At 35.7% G+C, this 21,999-nt stretch overlaps 1 protein-coding gene and 2 long non-coding RNA genes across 6 annotated transcripts in view; 1 reads left to right on the top strand and 2 right to left on the bottom strand.

Annotated features, from left to right (window-relative positions):
• Positions 1 to 7,408: 7,408 nt before the first annotated feature.
• On the bottom strand, positions 7,409 to 9,713 carry LOC129729996 (uncharacterized). 2 transcript variants are annotated; one of them, XR_008728778.1, is made up of 2 exons: positions 7,576 to 9,713; positions 7,409 to 7,513 (listed from the first exon to the last, which is right to left on the bottom strand). It is a non-coding gene; the product is annotated as an uncharacterized LOC129729996 (long non-coding RNA). The 2 variants fall into 2 exon arrangements; XR_008728779.1 differs by having other exon boundaries at positions 7,612 to 9,713.
• LOC129729997 (uncharacterized) lies at positions 8,609 to 10,781 on the top strand. The gene is made up of 3 exons (XR_008728780.1): positions 8,609 to 8,887; positions 9,075 to 9,312; positions 9,461 to 10,781. It is a non-coding gene; the product is annotated as an uncharacterized LOC129729997 (long non-coding RNA).
• A 5,859-nt stretch (positions 10,782 to 16,640) lies between these two features.
• LOC129732573 (cytospin-A-like) overlaps positions 16,641 to 21,999 on the bottom strand; it is a 234,334-nt gene continuing 228,975 nt past the window's right edge. For all 3 annotated transcript variants that reach the window (XM_055693551.1, XM_055693556.1, XM_055693553.1), the window contains 2 exons: positions 16,978 to 17,252; positions 16,641 to 16,917 (listed from right to left, as the gene is read on the bottom strand). In XM_055693551.1, coding sequence (XP_055549526.1) covers positions 16,828 to 16,917; positions 16,978 to 17,252 — 365 coding nt within the window. In that variant the 3' untranslated portion in view covers positions 16,641 to 16,827. The remainder of the gene's footprint in view (positions 16,918 to 16,977; positions 17,253 to 21,999) is intronic.

Below are 21,999 nucleotides of genomic sequence, written 5' to 3'. Positions count from 1 at the left end.
ACTGAATAACCGAAATAATCGAGTACCTGCGTCGATTACTGACACGAATTTTGGCAATGTGCTTTTTTGACGTTGGACTAACGTCTATATCGAAGTTAGGCACCTGAATTTGAAAATCTAGTAATTCAACCGGGGAAAACCAGGGAAAAGTGGTCAGGTTTTGAGCGCTTATATATCATTCATTTCTTTTCAGAATTTCGAGGTTTTGGCATCAACCGATCAGAAATTCTTTTACGGTTGAATTTATGTAACAAAAATGACCTATTGTTCGAGATACACTATTGAAAAATTGGTAAATCACATCGATTGTCTAAATCATACCGAGCAACCAATCACCACCTCTCTTCACAAGCACAGTCGACACTAACGGATACAACCGATCTGACTTTGTAAACAGTCTCACAGCTTTCAACCAATAACGAGCTCGCTTTCGGTAGCTGCAACAGGTGTTTCAACACCGTTTTAAAATGCTTCTTTTATCATTACCACTGAACAGATTCTAAACACCAATGGCTTGATTGATAGGGGAAATATTGCGCAAGATTGTCATATAATAATTTAAATATGTTTTCGATACTAAACTAGTTAAAAGTTGTGTTAAAAGTCGTGCACATTCAACCAATCACAAGCTCGCTTCTTGTTTGCTCGCGGATGGATTTTTGCTTTGGGCTATATAATAGCCTGTGTCGTCTCATAGCATTCATCAGTTAACAAGTGAAAGGCCACCAGGCCGGTCTTGTATAATCAGCAGCGGTGGCTGATTCCAGCGGCCAAACTGAGCTGCAGCATAACCAGAGCGGTGGTATCAGGCAGCAGCGGCGGAGGTAGTGGGAAGCTGCATTTCTTCATTCAGTTCGGTGCTCCTTCGATCTGAGTTGGACCCCACCAGCGGTAATCCAATTCAGATATCGTTGGGTGAAAACGTTGGGTGTGTGTGCAGTGTGCACATATAGCGTATGTGCATCTGTATTGCTATGACATTTGCGATGATAGGGATGGCGCTGTTGCGTGTGTATGGCTAGCTATAGCGTGTGTAAGACACTAGCATGTGTAGCATATTTTGGCTATTGCGTGTATATCTTCAGCGTGTGTACGGATAGTTATAGCTTGTGTGTGGATAGCTGCTGCGTGTGTAATGATTAGTTATAGCGTATGTATGGATAGTAATAGCACATGGTTGGATAGCTTATGCGTGTGATTAGATAGTTGTATCGGATGTATGGAAAGGAATAGCGTGTGTATGGATAGCTATAGCTACAGCGTGTGCATGAATAGTTTTAACGCGTGTTTAGATAGTTATAGCATGTGTGTGAATAACTATAGCGGGTGTTTATCGAAGATTATTATTGTCATCTAAAATATTAAAACGTCTTAACGAACACCGTTGTGAATTTGATTTTACAGCAGCGATTCTAACTTCTTCAGCCAGTCTTTATTCATCGAGGAAAAATTACTACCTATGAATGATCAACACTTATTTACCAGAAATTTGATTTAGATCAAAACGGGTTCTTTTGAGTATCATAAGTTATTGGTAAAAAGAGTTGCAAGTTTTCTCAATGAGCATTCATTAAATTTTCGTTTTTGTTTCTCGGTGCGCGGTTTTGATTTTGTTTCTCGCACACAGAGAAAGAAACAAACTTGTCGCTATCGTGAAAAATAACAAAACAATTAGAAATGCTCTAAATCACAACTGAAGAAGTTAAGATATTTTCCTGTCACTCGCCCAAACCTTGATAACAACTACCGAAAAACGTGTGATTTAGCTCTTGCTATATTGAGTTATTGAACCAAACGTTTTTTTTTTTCAAATACATGAAGTTATATGCTGGGCTGGAACTAACCTAGCATGAGTTTTATCGATTAAATGTCAAACAATTTTCAAATTTAAAATTTTCGGTTGAATCGTTCTGGGCTCCAATTTCAGATAGTTTCGTAAAGTTTGCTTTTTGCCTAGATAGGAAAATTTTACCAATTCGCTCAATTAAATGATTGTCTTGGTAGTGCAGCAAACAAAGGGTTGATTCGAATATGTATGAAATGACAGCGATTAAATAAAAGATATCCATTCTTTTAGTATATATTATTATTTATAACGTTTTAACGTCTCAGCATCCAGAAATGCAGTTAGATAAAATTGCAGCAAATACTAGAGTTGCAATTCTCTCTATTATTTGTTTTAATGGAATATAAGAATACCGTAGTCCAACGTCATGCGGTCGTGTCTTGAATACCACCCTCCTACTTTTTCGATTTGCTCAAGATTAATGATGATTACTGTACTGAAATATATCATAAACAGCTAGTTTGGAAACAAAAATAACGATATTTCAGGTTAAAATTTGTTTATTCTGGTTATCGAGCTGCTTGTTGCTAAAATTGCTCTTATTTGATCGTCGTTAGACCGATTTCAATTCGGTTTGTTGCAAAAGCTCAAAAACTAGCTCTAAAATAAAATCTTTGTGGTTTCCTGCGAATTCATCAGTATTTCTTTAATGATATTACATTTTTTGAGCTTTTATCAAACTTTACTCACTTCTCCAAATTTAACGTAATTAACCCTCAACTAAAATTACTCTAAGTAAATTCAATTCTTTTTTTATTATTTGGAAACTTGTTTGATCAAATTTGATTGAGTTTTGACTGAGTTAGAAGAATTTTTCGAAAATATGAAAAATTACACCGGGCATGCAATGGTTAACTTTGACAGGTATGTGAATCATGCAAAAGTTGCGTTTAAGAGCACGTTAACATTGCCTAGTGTTGTAAGAGCAATATCTTTGGATTTTTTTTTATCATGAATTTTCAGGTGAGCAATTTCACCCCACTGATCAATTTCAGCCCACTCCACGGTACTGTGGCAAGTTTACACTGGATACCGCTACCGGAAACTAGCACCGGAATCAGGGTACTGCTGTTGGTTCGCTGGCTGTGGGGGCGACAAAATCGTTGAAGCGATTGGCGAACATACTTCATTTTTTAACGGAAATGGTGGAGTTCCTTGTTACCAACTGGATACTGCGTTGAACCGCCAGTTTCTGCTACTGCACAGAAGACGAAACAATTTGCTGCTGTCCGCCAATGCGATTCAAAGTTTTCACTTTTGTCACTATTGCTACCCACTGTCTAGCTGTTTTGATTAAATTCAAATACTGCACCGCATAGTTTCTTGTCAGCTTCAGCATGCCAGCGTTGGATTATACACAAGTTAAAAACAATCGACGACGCAGGTGACAGCAATGTTGCCGAGATTTCAGTAAAGTTTTATACTGAGATTTCAGTGGAGTTTTTACTGTTTCCGGTTTAAATTATTCGCGACTACGAAGTCTCAAGGGCTTGAAGAGATTTTGAAGTTGGAAATTTTGTCGATTAATCGTAAATGGTCAATTAATCGAATAGGCAAGCGCGATTAATCGTATCGATTACTTAGCGGCTTAAAGTTATTCGATTACTCAATAATCGAATAATTGGAAAATTCGGACAACTCACCCCAGCTTTTTACGCACCATAATGGTGGTTGCTATAATGCGTGTTCGTTATATGCGACCCTCTCTACTTACGTCAGAATTGCAATTTCTGAAAAATTGACAACACAAATGTTGCCAGATATATTTTTCTTTTGATAAATTGTATGAAGACTTCAAACTGACGTAAGCAGAGTTGTCAAAAGGGTGGGTAACACATTCTTAGACATACGTAACACTGGCGATTTTTTTTGGTACTCTTTGTCCCACATCACCCGGTACCAACACCAGTCTGAACTGCCTGACGGAAATGAACGGAATGAATTTTCTTCATCGCGGCTCTACTCGAGCCCTCAACATAATCCCTTAAGAAACTATCAAAAAGTTGTTTACAAAATCAATGCTGCATTTTTCGAGTGGGAACGAGACAAATGCAGGGCTGCGCAGGTACACAACCTCCATAAAGTACTCAAACAGAGGTTTTTTTACAGAGGTTGGCACCTTGTACCAACTTTTTTGGAAGATTTCTTCCTGAGTGTTACGTATGTCTTATGTACGTGGTGGGTAATTTATTACGAACTTTGCATTATAGCGTCCGCCATTATGGCGCGTAAAAAGCTATATATATATATATATATATATATATATATATATATATATATATATATATATATATATATATATATATATATATATATATATATATATATATATATATATATATATATATATATATATATATATATATATATATATATATATATATATATATATATATATATATATATATATATATATATATATATATTTATATATATATATATATATATTTATATATATTTATATATATATATATATATATATATATATATATATATATATATATATATATATATATATATATATATATATATATATATATATATATATATATTCTGATGCTATTATTCGACGTTTTATCAGTTATTTCTAAAGTGTCACTCAAAATTGTAAATTGGTTCGAGCCCGAACCACTAACGGCGTCGAAGATTTTAAAAACAGATTTTTGAAACAGCAACCTCACATTGCTTGTATTAGAAGGCTTTTCGAAACAGATCGAATGTTCGTTGTCGTTACCAGGAAGATTTCCTAAAATGTACCAGCTTCAAATCAATGGTTGGCATCAAAATTGCAACAGATTTGCACATGATTACGGACTTCATGTCAAGTATCTTATATAAAAGATTAAACAACAGTTCCCGAGCAACTGTTAACCGTATCGCTGCTGTTTTAAAAGAAGCCACCAAGGCAGAAGATGTTGAAGTTGTTTGAACTATGTTCATCGGACTACTTTTTAACATTTATGAATATACAATTGATGATTTGCGTTTAATTGGTGGTTTTTCATTCCAATTGATATCTGAAATAATTCCACAGAGAACAGACATTCATGTTCATATAAAGAAATTTGAAAATCGTGTGTAAAAATTTGAATCAAAATACGTTAATACACTAACGACATCTGTGTTGTGGTGCCCCAGTTGCACTGCATAAATATTCCCGTATCGATATTTTATCGATATCAGTGCTTGGTTTGTAAGTGACGAGAGTGCCACGTAGCGGGAGCATTACCACTTGCTGGTAAATGGCGGTTGCAAGTTTTTACACATCTTTTGAAAACAAGATGAACGTCTGTTCTCTGTGATAATTCCTTGAAAAATATTTGAATTACAAAAGTGGGTAACTTTCACTCAGTTTCGTTGATGTGTAATTAATAGCAACAGAGTAAAATTGGCTCAGTTTCTGACAGATAGATATGTTACCCAAAAGTGAGTAATAGCACAAATACTCTATTTAGGGTACGTCCACTTTTAACGAAACAGAGTGATATTGAACTCAGTTTAGAGTTAAATTAAATGAGCGTGTAGAGTTCTCCACACGGTAAAGCGCAGTATGCAGTTCAAAAAGGAATTCATTTTCCTATCTCAATCCCATGTAAAATTCAGGCACTGAATCAGGCAATGAAATTTCTTCTGATAGCTAGTACGCAGCTAAAAAGGAATCATAAACCGAAATGGAAAACAAAGTTCACTTGCTGTGAACACTGCTGTGAAGCAAAATGTCACGTTTTCTTGCACGGATTAATTAGCACTGAAATTATTCAGGTACTGAAAGTGTCAGGCAGTTGGTTGGTCGTCTCACACCCAGCGATGCCAGATTGTAAGACATTAGCCTACATTCAAAATATTTTTCACGTTATAGTTACCGGAAAAGTTACGTGAATTTTTTCCACTATCGTTTTCTAGTAGATTCAACGTGATTTTCATTTGAGTTCATGAAATCAAAAGAAATAATTATCGGTTTCCGACGAGGAAAACGACGAATTTGCGTACCTGATTTATTACGCAACATATTTTGATAATTTTTAAAACCCGTTTCCTAGCTCATAAAAATTAGAGAAATAAATGAAAATTGTACATTTCGTAAAACGTGATTGCTATCAGATATCACTCAGGTATGCAAATTCGTGAATGAATAAAACAACAAAAAAACTGATAAATATTACGACTTTCCCGGGGATTGTTATTATCCGCTGCAGCTGTTTTCGTTCAGGTAACTCTTCCACCTTTGAACTGAAGCTGTGGGATTAAAGGTTTCACTCAAGTTTCGAGTTTATTTTTCGAAAATTCACTTATTTGCAAGCCATCCAGAAATTCTGTTCTATGTTCAAAATCAGACAACAGCTTCGCCATTTTGATTTCTGGTTCATTTCGCACAGAGAATTCACGCGATACATCCTGTTTGACGTTGTCAAGTTCACGTAGATGGTACGTGATTAACCATGGTATGCATGAGATTTCCACGTAGATGTTATGTTTGTCACATAAATCATGCAAAATGACAGGAAATGAACAAGTATAGGAACTTTCACGTAACAATAACGTGAAAAATATTTTGAGTGTACGATGAAGACATCCATTTTTGTGACGACAACGTGAAGACGGTGAAGACATTGGAGAAAACATGTGAAGACATTGAAAAATATGTGAACGACCCGAATTTTGAACCTGTATTTTTTTGCTCGACAGTTTTCGATTTGCGGGAAAGTTTTTTCAGCCTTCGGGCTTCGGGTATGAAGACATTTTTTCGCGGACCAGACTTTTGAAAAAAAAAATACCTGGCATCCCTGCTCTCACACCAGAATTCGGTAAACAAGTGTGTTCGAGTGTTCTAGAAAAAAGGAAAAATCATGCGCTCACTCACGTCAGATATCGTTACTGTGAAGCATTCTCAGCTGTCAAAATTCCGTTTGGTAAAAAGGGCAAAATTTCGTGAACCTCTTTTCTTTTCAACTGCGTACCACGCTTAAGAAAAGAAAACCCACACAGTAAAATAAAAATACCCAAATATGCGTATTTTTGACGCAAATCAGCCCTTTTGTGCGGGAAGGTACTTTTAGGTAAATGTGAGTTACCTACTTTTGAGTATCCGCACGGAAGTCATCATTTAGGTAGAATCGGATACCTTGAATCATCAATATCAATATCAAAAACTCCATACAAATTTTTACCCAAAATTAAGTATTCGCACTTTATTAAGCTGTTGCGTTGTTTTCACCAATTCTAATGCGTATTATTTACCTAACCAGTGAAACATTCAGGTTTACGTAAATTTACGTTGTTTCTACGTGCTCACTTGGTAATATTTTCTTTGTGTGCATTAATGGGTACTTTTTCAACCATTCCGCCAAAAAGTGAGCCAACTCATTTAATGGGTAAACTCGATTTACCCATTAACGGGTATACCGATCAAACGTCAAAAACTGGGTACAATTTCACTCATTTTGAGGAATGAATTTTCTCAAGAAAATGGGTGAAATTTTACCCATTATCAAATAAACCCTGCAACCATGCAAAAACGGAAATTTTGTGATTATCACTCAAAAAAGTGAAAAGAAGTAGAAGGGAATTCAATTATATATATTTTTTTGCAAATGTATAGAAATGACTCTTATTTACGAATACAGGAGTATTTTATCTGCTATCATCAATCGTCAGAATCGCAATTTTCTGTAACAAAGATATTGCAGCCATATAGTGGACATTCTAGACTTAATGTAAGAAACTCTCACATTGTAAAATTCAATACTTGATATTACCGATATTACCTACTGTTTACCTTGCAACCTCTCAAACGACGCAGCATCGAGTCTCTTTTTTATTTCTTTCATGGCAATCATTGACAAACAGTGAACAACACAGATCGTAGAAGTAACGCGTGCGAACAAATTGATAGAGCAAACTAAAAAGACACTTGAAGTATTTTTTCACCCATTAACGGGTGAAAAAAATGACCCATTTTTTTCAAAGAATATGTCTTCCTTAGAGATCCTCAGAGGGAGAGATAAGCGATGAAAAAAAACCGCTGATTTGGCAACTAGGTTTCACATATCAGAGGTGCCATATCTCTTCTCAAAGCGTTCACTGTTCACTAACTTTTTTATTCGGCTCGTATAACTGATGATGACGGTGAGAGTCCTGGGGAATAATAAAGTGCATCACAAAAACCGTGAAGGTGTTAAATTTCATGTTTATGTTCAATTTTATATACTTTCATCATTATTCTGTAGACCATACAAAGGGTTTGTGAACCACCAGTTAAAAATCACTGTGATGAAGCAACTTTGGAGCATTCTGAATTCATGTTTTAGCAATAAAACATGAATAACGTGTAAAAATAAATATATTCATTATTGAACCTTATTGCAATATCTTTCAATGTGTCACCTTTCTTGTTCGTTTGGCTCGAATTTTGACATGTTCGTTTGGCTCAACATGAATTGAGAATGCTCCAAAGTTGCTTCATCACAGTGATTTTTAACTAGTGGTGCACAAACCCTTTGTATGGTCTACAGAATAATGATAAGAGTATATAAAATTAAACATAAACATAAAATTTAACAACTTCACGGTTTTTGTGATGCACTTTTTTATTCCTCAGGACTTCCACCGTCACCATCAGTTACACGAGCCGAATAAAAAAGTTAGTGAACATTGCGCTTTGAGAAGAGATCTGGCACCTCTGATATGTGAAACCTGGTTGCCAAATCAGCGGTTTTTTTCATCGCTTATCTCTCCCTCTGACGATCTCTACTGTCATCTGAAAGAGAGGATACAAAACCAGAGTCTATGTGTATATAGCGTATATAGAGTCGCGCAAAGAGAAAATCTGTCGTTTCGGCAACAAGGTTTTTGTGCCGTTTGTTGCCAAGAACTATACAGTTCTGTTTTTCACCATGCATACTGCCCATAAACGCATAAGAGTCACACTGCCAAAAACGTACAACTGAGTAAAACGCAGTAGACGCAGGTAAACCATAGCATTTTTTCCTTCCTATGGATTCAATCAAAGAAACAAAAATTTAAAATAAGCATTCATCCGAGGTAAATATATTTGTGCTGAATACTCTTATATGCAATTATGTTATTGTTGTTCCGATCAGTACACTTTATTTGGTCTTATAATGAAAGTTACCATGATTATCTGCTAATTGGTTTTAGCTCTGAGCCTGTTATGCGTTTATTCGTAACGTGGGACTGACCAAAATCAACATTTTTTTCATCATTTTAGCAACAAACCTAACTTTTGTTGTAAATTTTCGAGAGCACACGTAATGTAAAGAAGTTTCTAAGATTTATCTCAAAAGTGATGAAAATTCACATGGGACTGTTATGCATTTATGGGCAGCATAAGCGAATATCAATTTTTGGAATTCTTCACAAGGTACACTGTTTTGATAGATTACACCGGTGATGTTTTGTTAAATTTAAGTGAACCAGTGTACAGGTTTAATGTTGGATTAAAATGTGTAAGTAAAACTTCGGAAAAACACATATTCCTTATTACGCTCAATTACAACACTTTTCATCCACTCCTAACATTATCACATTGTTTATTTACATTGCTCGATTGGTACCCTCGTTTGACACTGATTTGGTTCTTTGGTTTCATTACAGACGGTGTTATGAACAGATCAAGGGATTGGTATGGTAGCCTTCAAGCGTATCGAACATCTATTTCTGTACCGTTCATCACAAAACTTCGTTTTATGCCGTCACAATTTGCTTCTATATGTTTTGGGGCACAATTATTGTACAAAATATCACTTAGAATATCAAATTACATACAAAAATCTTGAGAAACTGCTCAAAATTATCCGATAAGCTGTCAATAACTGCAGTCAACATTTGGTCGGTTTGCCCGAATCAACTAGCAATGGGCAAGATCGATCCGATTTTTGCAAAATCGATCTTTTCGGGTCGATTCATCGATTTTTTGAATCGATTTCTCTGCGCGCGATCTTCTGCTGAATCGATCCTTAGGATGGCAAGATCGTTTTTTTTCGCCTGAAAAATAAATGTGTGCAAAACGGATTGAAGACAATAGTGATTGCATTTATTGTTGCTAACGTAATCTGCGGCCGAATTCCGAGAACACTTTTCTTTGAAGAGAAGAAAATTTCTTTATTGATAGTATACGAAATTTTTTTCTCTCCGAAGAAGTGTGTGCTCGGAATTCGGACACTGATCTGAAAAATGTGTCAATTTTTTACCGGGATGTCCATAGTTGAAGAATGGGCTAAAATTCAATAGACATGAAACCGAGAAAAACGCATTTGAAATGTTTTTGTTGGTTCAAACAATTGTCTACGTCCATGACAACTTTTTTCATGAGTATGTCACCACCCCCATATCCAGCATATCCAGCTTTTCACAAACGGTAATGGCGTATAGTGCACGCAGCCCATTTTGACGTTTTCTGTAGGTCAGGGAAGCTGGATAACCTTGTCGTCGAGTTGAAAAAGAACAATCCGCAGCCAAATTAAGTCCCTCCAGTATTTTTAACGCAGTAACCATTTTTTGCCTTTGTAAACGCGACATCAATAGACAAACCCGTATGAAATTTGGCTAATACGTATGCGTTGTGAAATATATCAAGGATTAGGGGTGGGTGAAACGGCTCTTTTGCAAGAGCGGCTCTAAACCGACTCATGGTTCACAATGATTCACGAGCCTTGACAGTTCGTGTTGTCTCAGTAAACTTTGTCGATTGGTGATTGGTGTACATTGGGGTGGCAATGGAAATTGACTTTGACAGTTTTATTTAGAAGTAGTGTTCAAAATTTCGCCTTCACGAACAGTTAGCAAAATTTCGATTTTTGGATAACACCCGACCTCGACGTTTTATACAATTATAATAACCAGTAATATCGCCCATCTTGATTTCAAATCCCATACTCCAAATTTTCCGTGGAAACTAGATGTATGTATGTTTCAAGATCACGATATCACGTGATATCTGCTATAGTGTGAACAAGGCATAAGACATTTGGCACAAAAAAACTATTACGAACTGTGCTTTTCTTCATAAGTCGAGGAAGTGAAATTTAGACCAAATACTCCTGAATTCCGATTTAGCTGAAATTTTGCATTGCATTGGATATTGAATTTACCAGTTTGGATATTAGCCAACATTATTTCATATTTGCTACTTCTGCAAGTGCACTTTTTGAAAATTGGCTTCCATAGGAACGTTGTTTACTATCGTTGTGGGTGTTTACTATCAAGCACCAAATATTTGATTTAGGTAGAAAAGGCATATGCGCTAATTTTTCAACTTTGAGTAGCGGGGTACTCGTTAACTCAAATATTGCAAAAGTTGAATTGAATGGTCGTGTATATGCCGTGCTGTATTCTGTTCTGCATGGTGTCGCGCTCGCCATTTTTGTTTATTTGAGTTTGTTCTGCGGATGTTCCGATTTTTTATGAATTGGGTTGTTCAGCTAAATCAGTTTTTCATATCATCTGAATGATCTGATCTGAACGAAAACTTTTAGTAGAAAAAAAAAAACGCTAAGAGTACACGCGGTCGAAGAAGATGGCAATAAACTAAAAAAAGCCGTATCGTTAGTAGATGTTGTGTACGAAAACTCGATGAACATGATTGATAAACCAGAAAACGCAAACAAAACAAAATCTCCATAAATATAACCAAAAAAAGTCGTAAAAAGCTTATACCGAACAAAAATCGATTTTTTGTCAAATCGATTTTTCAGGCTCGATTTTCTTATGAATCGATTTTATTGATTTTGATTAATCGATGCAGGAGAATCGATTTTTGTTCAAAGATCGCCCATTGCTAGAATCAACGTAAGATGAGGGTAAACTGACCATTTTTCGGGTGCCAGTGCCAGTGATGTTGGTAACGCGTCAAATGTGTGGTAGCTGACAGCGGTGTCATCCCCGTGGAACAGATACGCAAAGAGTGAGGTCGAAAACTCCAAGTGAACCGTCAAATCGAGGCTCCAAATGTGCAAAGTAAACAAACTCATGCGTGTTACTTTTCGTACAGAATGTGTGTTACGATCAGTTTAAACTCTGTGAATCACGTGCAATTATGGTTTCTACGAAAAATGTGTTCGTCATGCTCTTGTTATGAGTGATGCATTGGAAATTATTATAATTGTATGAACAAGCACTGAAACTCAGTTTACTATCCTTACAAAGTTTCGAAATTTCATTACACTTTCTAGTGCATATGGATAGTCATGCGAAAATAAATGTGGTTGCCAGAATTGTTTAAAATAAAATATTAGCAAAGGGTTGCCATATTTACTGCTTTTCTCTTTGCGTATCTCTTTATAACACAGTCTCTAGGTTTCATCTTTGCGGGACTCTTATTATAAACATAGACTCTGTAAAAAACTACCGAGTTTGATTCACACTCTCACAAATTTCATCATCAAATAATGCTCCAATCTGCATCTTAAAGCTTTTCTGGCCGTACGGTCCCTGTCTTCCACATCGAAATCACTCTCAGGAAATCACTACTTTTGAAGCGTTGAAACTATCGTTTACAGGTTTGTGAGCTTTAACCAATAACACCGGTCGACAAAAATGAAATATTATAGCTATCGTTAAGTTTACGAGAAAACTCATTTAAATTCCTTAAATAATAATATTGGTGGCTGGGAGCACCATAATTCACAAGAATGGTTATAAACCTATAATCTTTCATTTATTTTCTAGTTTGAGTTTAGGGCCACACCTGCGTTGACCAGAGTAACATTATAAGGGCGCAAAACGTCTTTTCCTGGTATAAAACTTGGCATTTTAAACGAAAAATAGTAGGAGGGTGGTATCCAAGACACGACCGCATAGTTGACGTAGGACTACAATAATTTTATATTTTTGTTTTGAAGCTATGTTTGATTTGAGCTCGTTTTACTTTTGTAGTTTGCTTGATTTATTTTAACCAATTTACGCTCAACATCTTCCAAAAGGAAGGTATTTTGGTTCGGGTGGTAATATCAAGTATCTAGGTCATCAGCCCAAATACATCAAGCGACACCTCAAACGACTTGGAACTAAAACTAGTTCATTGGTGGCCATTTATACTGTTAAGGTCGTCTTTGACCATTTGAAAAATCAAAGTCATGAAAAAAGAACCGTTCATTATTGGCATGGTTCGATTTTGGCAACAGAAAAAATTCTGGCGTGTTGCCAAAATCGAATGGGGTCTGTATTTTTATTGTTATTTGCAGCACTCTATCTTAGAAGAAAAACTATTCTCTTTAACATTTACAATGGTCCAGAAACCGAATTTAGGGGGAAATTAGGGTCTAGAGATCTATAGCAATTTTTTAAAGAAAAACTTTTTGTTACAAAGTTACTTAAAATTATTTGAGCTATAAAATTGTAGAACAAGTTTTTCTATTTACAAAAATTAAAAAGTTAGATACTTGATAGCATCGAAAACCTTCTATAAAATATTTGATTGAGTACGATTTAATAGAAATTAAACTTCCTTCTATATCTATTTGTCTTGTTGAAGTTTGCTCACTCACCGATCACAAAGCGGCAAAGATGTCACATAAATTTTTTTCTTGCAGTTACAAGCTCGTGGAAAAAATATCGATAACGAATTACAGTTTTAGTAGAAAATGTAAAAAAATTTAAATTGACATAGAATTTTATGAACATTTTAACACTCAATTCAGGTCACATTAAACATTTTATCAGTATACAGAATCAATCAGAAAAAAATTGATCAGTTTCAAGATACCAAAGAACAACGAAAAAAGGTATATGTCTGTTATCTTCGAAAATTAACTGGGCTAGAGTGATGCACAACATTAGCCTAAGCAATTAATGTTTGCATGGCGTTGTTCAATTACAAGTAAGGTTATGGAAAGTAATGTTCTCTTGCAAATGCTAATTCAAAAAAATTTTCAATTGAAAAATACAAATAGTAATGTCGGAACTCTAATATCAAGCTGAAATGAATTTGGTTTTCCTCTATACCGCCACCGCGGGATGCAATTAGTATTGTCATATTGGACTAAATTCATTTAGCTAGTAAAATATAATCATCAGTACAGCTCGTTTAACTACCTTTTCAAAGATCTGTACGGAGCATTTTGGTTTTCTATTGTCTTTTAAATATCCTACATTCAGTTATTTAAATAAATCTGAAAAAAGTAGATTGTAGAGTTTAAAAATAAATAACGCAATTTGTATTTTGCGGCACTCAAAAAATCATATTGAATTCTGATATTTGCTGCTATACGAAACAAGAAGAAGAAGAAGACAATTCAAACGGCAATTCGATTGTGTTCCACGCCCCACTGTGCGTCAACAGCGGCAATGTAGTTTTCACTTGGCTTGACTGCACAAAAATGAATATCGAGTTTTTCTGCACTGATAGACGACGAGTAACCAACGCTCTGTTCGTAATTGCTCGGTGCAGTACCGTTGCCTGTGCCATCATATTCTCCTTCAAGAAATCAGTTTTATTAACATTAACATATTTATTAACAGCAGAACGTAATACTGTCTGATAGTGGAGGTGGTTACGAACTTTCCGAAAAAGCTTCACCTTCAAGACATCAAAATAGTCCAGGCTAATGGAAGCTAACATTAGTCGACCTATTGGGACGGAGAGATTCTGTAAACTTTTTATTTGCCACTGCTATACAGGATATCACAGCAGGCAGTTGGTGTCTATTCATGAAGTCTGTGCCAGGCGTGCTCGCGTATGATTGGTTATTGTTGGTGAAAATTCGACCTTGAAATATTTATTCAATTTTCACTGTTTAACAATGAAGTGATAAGTGATCAATCCAACGACATATTGATTATTGTGATCCATCATGTGGTTACATCAGTATAACCATTTGAAATCTTTCATTCCGACGTTACATCTTGGTTTTAGTTTTCGCGGAATGTATCTCGATATAGTGCGGTTAGACGTAGTCCTACGTCAAAAAAAACTATGTTGTTGACACAGAAGCAAAACAAACCACAGTGGCCTTCAATCACATCGGTTTACCCACACGCTCGTGAAAAGTAACACGCCGAATGAATTAGTTTTAATTCAATTTCATAAGTTGCATGGAAACGTCAAAAAATGAATACCGCATTTGGTGATTCTGTGTAATTTTTACACTGATTTTAGATTAATCAAGTATAACTCATTTTTGAATTTACCACTATAACTCAATTTTGAGTTGCAAGCATGGAAAAACGACACCATTATTTGACACGAGTGAAAAGGCGGCACCATGATTCAACATTTGTGCGCCATTATTTAGCCTTTGCGGCCGTGTTATCTATTCTTGTGGCTGTTTGAGTGATTCCAAAAAATGAGAAAATCGCTGGGAAGGTGGTCACGGACATTTTAAAAAGCTTTAAAGTACACATATAAACTTTTTTCATTATTCATTCTAAAGAACCAAAAGTTTTCAGGTTGTTCGTGTCATCAGGAAAATTGTGGGAAAGTAAAATATCAAGTGATTATGCATCACAAAAAAAAAGAGCAAAATATACTTAAAAAATAAATATAATTAGACACCGTTCAGATTTTGTTTGTTTTGTTCTGACTGTTACCGGCACAAACCTCCCTCTCTACGCTAACATCGCATTTCAAACTGAGTGGTTTTCAATTCTTAAACTGAGTGCTTTTAAATTCTGAAAATGGTTAGTTTTAGATTCAAAAATGAATATTTTTCTATTCAAAAATTTGATGGTTCCAAAATCTAAATCTGTGTAGGTTTTAATTTTAAAACTGAGTAGTTTTAAATCCAATAAATGAATAATTTTGTACACATAAACTGATATTTTTTGAGAACTAAATGAGTTTTATTAAACACGAAAAATGAGTTCAACTGTATACATCATTCTGAATAATAAATACACAGTATTTGCCCATACTATGGTTACACAATTTTGAATAACAACAGAGCTACTCAATTTTTGTGTTGTTCCACTTTTTATGAAAATGAATTGTTTTCTAATCATTTTTGAATTCATTTTAGGGAGCGTGAGGGGAGATCTATCTGTCAAATATCGTGTAACCAACATATTCGGCAACATGGCGTTTGTTCAGGTTTTTGTTCTTTTTGGTCATGAAATTGATCGATGTGAAATATTAGAGAATTGGAACGTTTTTTCATCAAACTCGAGAAACCGCGAAAAACTTTCATGAATGTGTTGTGTAGTGATTTTTCCCCCATTATTGTTCATAGCTACAAACATCACGGGCCAACAAACGTCATGGACCAGAGTTGATCTGCGATAACGCACACATATATGAAATTTGACAGCAGTGAATCCCCTCTGGGTTTACCCTCCTGAACACAGTAGATGTTACTAGTGTTCAGCTAATAATATACACTAAGGTCGCTTTTTACGCGTTTTTTACGCGGGTTTTCTTACGCGGATTCCGGAATTTACGCGGTTTTTCTACGCGGATTCCGGAATTTACGCGTTTTTTTACGCGGATTCAGGAACTTACGCGGTATTTTTTTTGCCCGAATTTCGGTTCCCCTTCACTCGAAATGCAAAATTAACGATGGTTTTTTTTACGCGGATTTCGGAATTTACGCGTTTTTTTACGCGGATTCCGGAATTTACGGGGTTTTTTTACGCGGCACGTATCCCCCGCGTAAAAAGCGACTTTAGTGTATCTCAGTAACGCCATCTTCAAGTGAAATCGACATTACTAACAGAAACACCTATTAGTTGAGATTACTGCATTTTTTTTACATATTAGAGCGTAATGCAAAACCAATAATAGCATTTCGAATGATGAATAACAGCTATAAATTATATATGAAAAAAAAAACAGCTATAAACATTTATTCGGTATGTAAAATAGAGAATATTTTTATTTCGAATTTAAATCAAGTATTCAACAACACTGCGACTGTTCTTTGACGCAGTTTAATAAATAACGGTATTGTAACGCGGATAAAATAAACGTATAACTGCTTACACGGAAGTCAGAGAATTATTATAGTAATGAACTATACGTGTTTCCAATTTCAAGTCTCAAAATGCTTATAAATAGCTGTCACGTATCCCATCACTTGTTGCCAGTCTGGTCTCTCTAACTGGCACATTTCATCAATGCTCTGCAAATAATAAAAAAAAAATTAATTTTAAAGCTATTTACTCTTTCACAATGAACCTACAAGGGACGTTGTAATGCCAACACATTCGGCTGCCGCAAAAGCTAGACTAAAATTTCGCCGTTTGTCGCTTGGACTCAGCTTATCATAAGGAATCTGATCTGGTAAATAGGAATGCATTATGGCGCATAACGCGAGGCCGTCGTTCCACGAGGAACTAAAGTTGGTTATGTCAATATTCCTATAGCCGACGGTTTTGTTTTGACACCACTTAAGCAAAGCATTGCGTTTTGATCCTCCATTTTTAACAAGTGCATTTAAGGGGTCCTTGCGATCACCTGGAAACGAAACAAAAATTCATTTTGTTAAACAATTATAATGTCATATAGTTTTATTAGAATTAGTTACACTTTTTGGTAACAAAATATCGAAAAATGTCAACTTATGAAGGAACATTTTAAGGTAGAATTTAGCGTAATTTAAGATATTTCGACAAGCATATTTCATTTTTTGCAAATCGATACGAACTTACTCAACGTTACATTCAACTGATTAGCATAAATTAATCTAACAGGGAAATGGGATTCAAGTTTATCACACATTGAATACTTGCATAAATATGTACACATTTTTTTCGTAAAACTTTGTTATATTCGTGAGCTTTATTACCGCATTATAAAAACGCACTTCGATTCATTATTTGTTTTTTTTTTTTACTATGCTTGTATTGTGCTAACAATCGCAAATGAGGCGACATCCATTAATTAACTTCCCCTCCCCCCACATCCCCCTACCAATCAAAACAAAAAAGTAAAAGGGTATGTACCTAAGTGCACAAACGAAGCTTGACGTGGGACTATGGTGACCAGTCCCGCAGAGGATATGTGCCGGAAGTTACCATGTGCAACGACGCGGATGTGAACCTTCTCACGGATGCCAGCAAGGTGAAGGGTAGGAGTACTTCGATGGACACCTACACCCACACGCTATACACACATACGTTATACACACACCCACACGCTATACACACATACACAATAGTGTGGGGCGTCGTTTTATGGAAAAATGAAACTTGACCCAAACCCAAACCCAGTTTTTTGTTTTATTTCGAGCCCCAAACAATCACAAATTTACCGGAAGTCGATTGGTTTTGATTTTGCTTGGCGCATTGCATTTCAAATTTGTAGGTATAGAAAAACCTGCTGTTTGTCTTTTCATTTTGCGTGTAGCTTCTAGTTTGTTTACCGTGCGGGACTAAATCCGTACAGCACCGAAAACTGTACATCCTGTAGGTTTTATGCAATTACTTATAACAGAAGAGTTGATATATTTGTATTTTGTATTTGTATTTGTGAGGTATAGAAGGGGGCCAAGGGCCGGGTCACTGGTATTATGAGCCACCATTCATGCTATACCAGTGATAAGAGGATTGGCATCACAGCCTCAGTAACCAGGTGGTCAATTAAATTCTGTGTAATTAAGTAGAATAATCCTGGGCAAGTTGCAAAAATACTGTCTTGTTAGGGTAGCATCTTGACAAGACCCCTGAGTTATAACTAGTCGATTAACTACCGAAGGATAAGGAAAGGCAAGGATCTTTGAAGGTTAATAAGTGTGTGTAAGTGTGAGTGCGTGTGTGTGTAAATGTATGTGCATCTGTTTATTTGTTGAGGTCTGTCATTCGCACACTCATTGCGCTCAGTGTGTTAATTTTACGTCAAGGCACAACGAGAACGGTACCTACACATTTTGACAACCAACAGGCACAAAGAGAAAGAGCGAAAACAAAATGACTATGAAAGATATCACCAAGTGAGAAATATTTCAAGAGAGGAAGAACGGAACAACACTTTGTGCTGCTTTTTGTGACACATTGCGTGAAAACAAAGAGCTTCAGTTTGAGCAGTATGCGTTGCGGGTAGAAAAAATAGCAGAGAACAGGAACCAAGATAGGACCATATATATTTTTGAGAATTCATAGACACGATTCTCAATGGCGTGGACGTGTTTCTTAGGGCATATTACGCACGACACTTTTTCACTTTTTATTCACTTTCACTATTTATTTCTATCACTTTTTATTTTTCACTTTTCACTTGCAAATGCGTATTTCGGCACTGACATAGTGCTTTCGTCAGTGCTTATTTGGACTGTGGAGAAAATAGCGAAACCCCAAGAATTTTATACCTAATAAGGTAAACGAATGGGACAAATTTTAACTCAGAGAACGTAAACAACTTGAGTTAGGTAGAGAACTGTGCGGCCTGGTGATCTATGCCTTGTCGGGGAGTTTTCGGTAGAAATTTAAAAAGCCAAGAGAAGTGATTACCCTGATCTCTGTTAAGGAGGGTAGCTGGGTTTTGTTTGAAAATTTCTAAACTTTCTGCGACATCTAATTTCCAAGGGGATGTTACTGATCGAACTAGACTAATGTTGTCGGTAGTAATAGCGTGATCTTCATGAAATATATGTTCGGCTATTTTGGATCTGAAATGGTGAGTTATTCCTTTTTCTGAGTCTTTCTTAGCCTTTACAAGTTCTGAAGTATGTTCCTTAAACCGGATGTCTAAATTTCTTTTTGTTTGACCAATGTAAACTTTATCACAATGTGGACATGCAACTTTATAAACACCCGCCCTATGTAATTTGTCAATAGTGTCTTTAGTAGACCCCAACTTTGTTTTAATTTGATTATTTCTACTACTGTAGATAATATCGATACCGAATTTTCTAAATTTTTTACGAAGTTGACGAGTAAAACTGACGTCAAATTCAACCACTATTCTTTTCCGATCTTCTGTTAGCGAAGTGAGTGTTGTGTGAGATTTCCTATGTTGGATTCGTTTCTTTTTATCATAAATGGCTTGTATGGTTCTTCTATTATATCCATTCTGCTCACCAATATCAAAAATATATTCCATTTCGTTTTTCTTACCTTCATTACTGAGAGGCAAAGATTCCATACGGTGGATCATATGGTAGAAAGAAGCCATTTTATGCTGGGAGGAATGGTTAGAAGTGTTAGGTATTACCCGCTTTTTATGTGTGGGTTTCCTAAAGATTTCGAATTCAAAGTGGTTGGAGTTTTTAACAACGACTACATCTAAAAATGGAAGCCTGTTGTTTTGTTCAATTTCCAAAGTGAACTGGATATTTTTATGAAGACCATTCAAAATTCCCAAAAAACTTTCCAAGTCCCCCTGTTGTAAAATACAAAAAATATCATCAACATACCTCCACCAACGATCTGGTAAGCAGTCTTTTTCATTTAGTTTATTTTCCAAATGTGCCATAAAAAGCTCACATAAGAAAGGTGAAAGGGGATATTACGCACGTCCAGACATGTCCCGGTATTCATATATAAGCGCTACATGCATTCACCACTGATACCATTCATTAGGGTGGTAATGACTTGTATGGAAAAAAATGTTCTTCGTCGCATTTAGAAGTTCGTTCAGTCGAAAAGTGAAGCTTTACCCGATCGATTTTTTTGATTTTTTTTTTTTTTTTGAAAACACCAATTCTCGATGTTTCATGAATTTTTAAGACATTTGGCGTCAAAATATTTTGATATTTACAAATTTATGAACTACCTGTGCATTTTTTTATTGGTTACAAAATAATGGTTTCGTGTTCCCGAAGTCAGATTAAGCTGAAGTTTAGTATGGGAACTTTTTTCGAAGACGAAACTATTGAGCCCTACTTCTAAACAAAATTCGAAAAGTCGATTTCTATTGCCACCCTACTGTTCATGTACGAGACATATTGCGGCTATCTCCTGGAAGAAACCATTTTTAGTTTTGAAACAAAACCCATTGAGCGGCACTGAAAATTAGCTCCTAAATTATTTCAGTAGGAGTCAAATAAAGTGCAAAAACCAAAAAAAAAAAAATTAATACTATAGTCGTTCGTTTGTTCAATCCGATAATCATTGCCCCAAGCAACACACAAAGAAAGGCACAATGTGTGGTGTCGCACATTTTGGCAAATGCACAAAGTGTACTCAGTCGCATTTTTCCGGTGCGAAAGAAATGCAAAAGAGCGAATGGAAAGAAGAGAACACAAACGAATTATCGGGAGTGGCACGCACGGTTTGATGGCAAATGTGTTGTGTACAAATTTGTGTGGTGCTGTCTACACTGAGGTGAATTCCAGCCCTGGTTGAGTTTACTATGCTGAAAAATAGTGATGATAATAATAAAAATAATGATAATAACAATAATAATCGTAACAATTATTATAATAACAATAATAAAAGTAAAAACAGAACATAATAGTAACCACATATGCTAATCAATAAACAAAAACAAACATGATAAAATAATACTTAGCTTTGAAAACGAAGAACTGTGGTTCCTTGATTGAATTTCATTGTGTTGGTGAATTCAACACACATCTAGACATTTAAACTCGAAGTTTCATTAGAGATCATCCACATACCACGTGGACAGCTTGGGAGGGGGGTCGGTCAAAATCGTTTGAAATCTGTCCACGTGGACTGTGGATGGCCTCCTATGAAACTCGGAATAAAATCGTGAAAGTTATAAAAAAACAGAAAGGGAAAGAGAAAAAGAATGTATATATGAGCGATGTAGTCGATAAAGAAAGCACGTACACGTTTACTAAATAATACTACATACAATAATACAACTTTGCACATGCAACTAACAGTAAAAAGTGAAGAATTTAATTTCACGTTTAACTACAGTCCATCCATGAATGCATAAGAGTCACACTGCCAGAAAAAAGTAAAAGCATTAATCAATTTTTATCTAATTAGTAACGAAGTATCATGTGGGACTGTAATGCATTCATGGATATAGACAATAAAAGAGCTTGCACTAAGTGGTCTGGTCCACGTGTGAGAAAAATTCTTTAGTGTTAATTGATATTGTTAAGAAACTTTCTCACATAGGAGATTGCCGAGATCAGAGTAGGAAAGACTACAACATAGGTATCTGACTCTCATCATCTCCCTTAACTCCCATACGCCACCCGGGAGCACGCGCCCTTGCGCTGTCAAAACTCTCATACAATAGCTTTGTGGCTCCATCTTAGGATTCCGTAAAGCTATAAGAACCCGAG

This window comes from Wyeomyia smithii, chromosome 3 (assembly GCF_029784165.1).
Source record: "Wyeomyia smithii strain HCP4-BCI-WySm-NY-G18 chromosome 3, ASM2978416v1, whole genome shotgun sequence".
In the NCBI taxonomy this organism is placed as follows: Eukaryota; Metazoa; Arthropoda; class Insecta; order Diptera; family Culicidae; genus Wyeomyia; species Wyeomyia smithii.
This window is presented reverse-complemented; position numbering and strand designations above follow the sequence as displayed.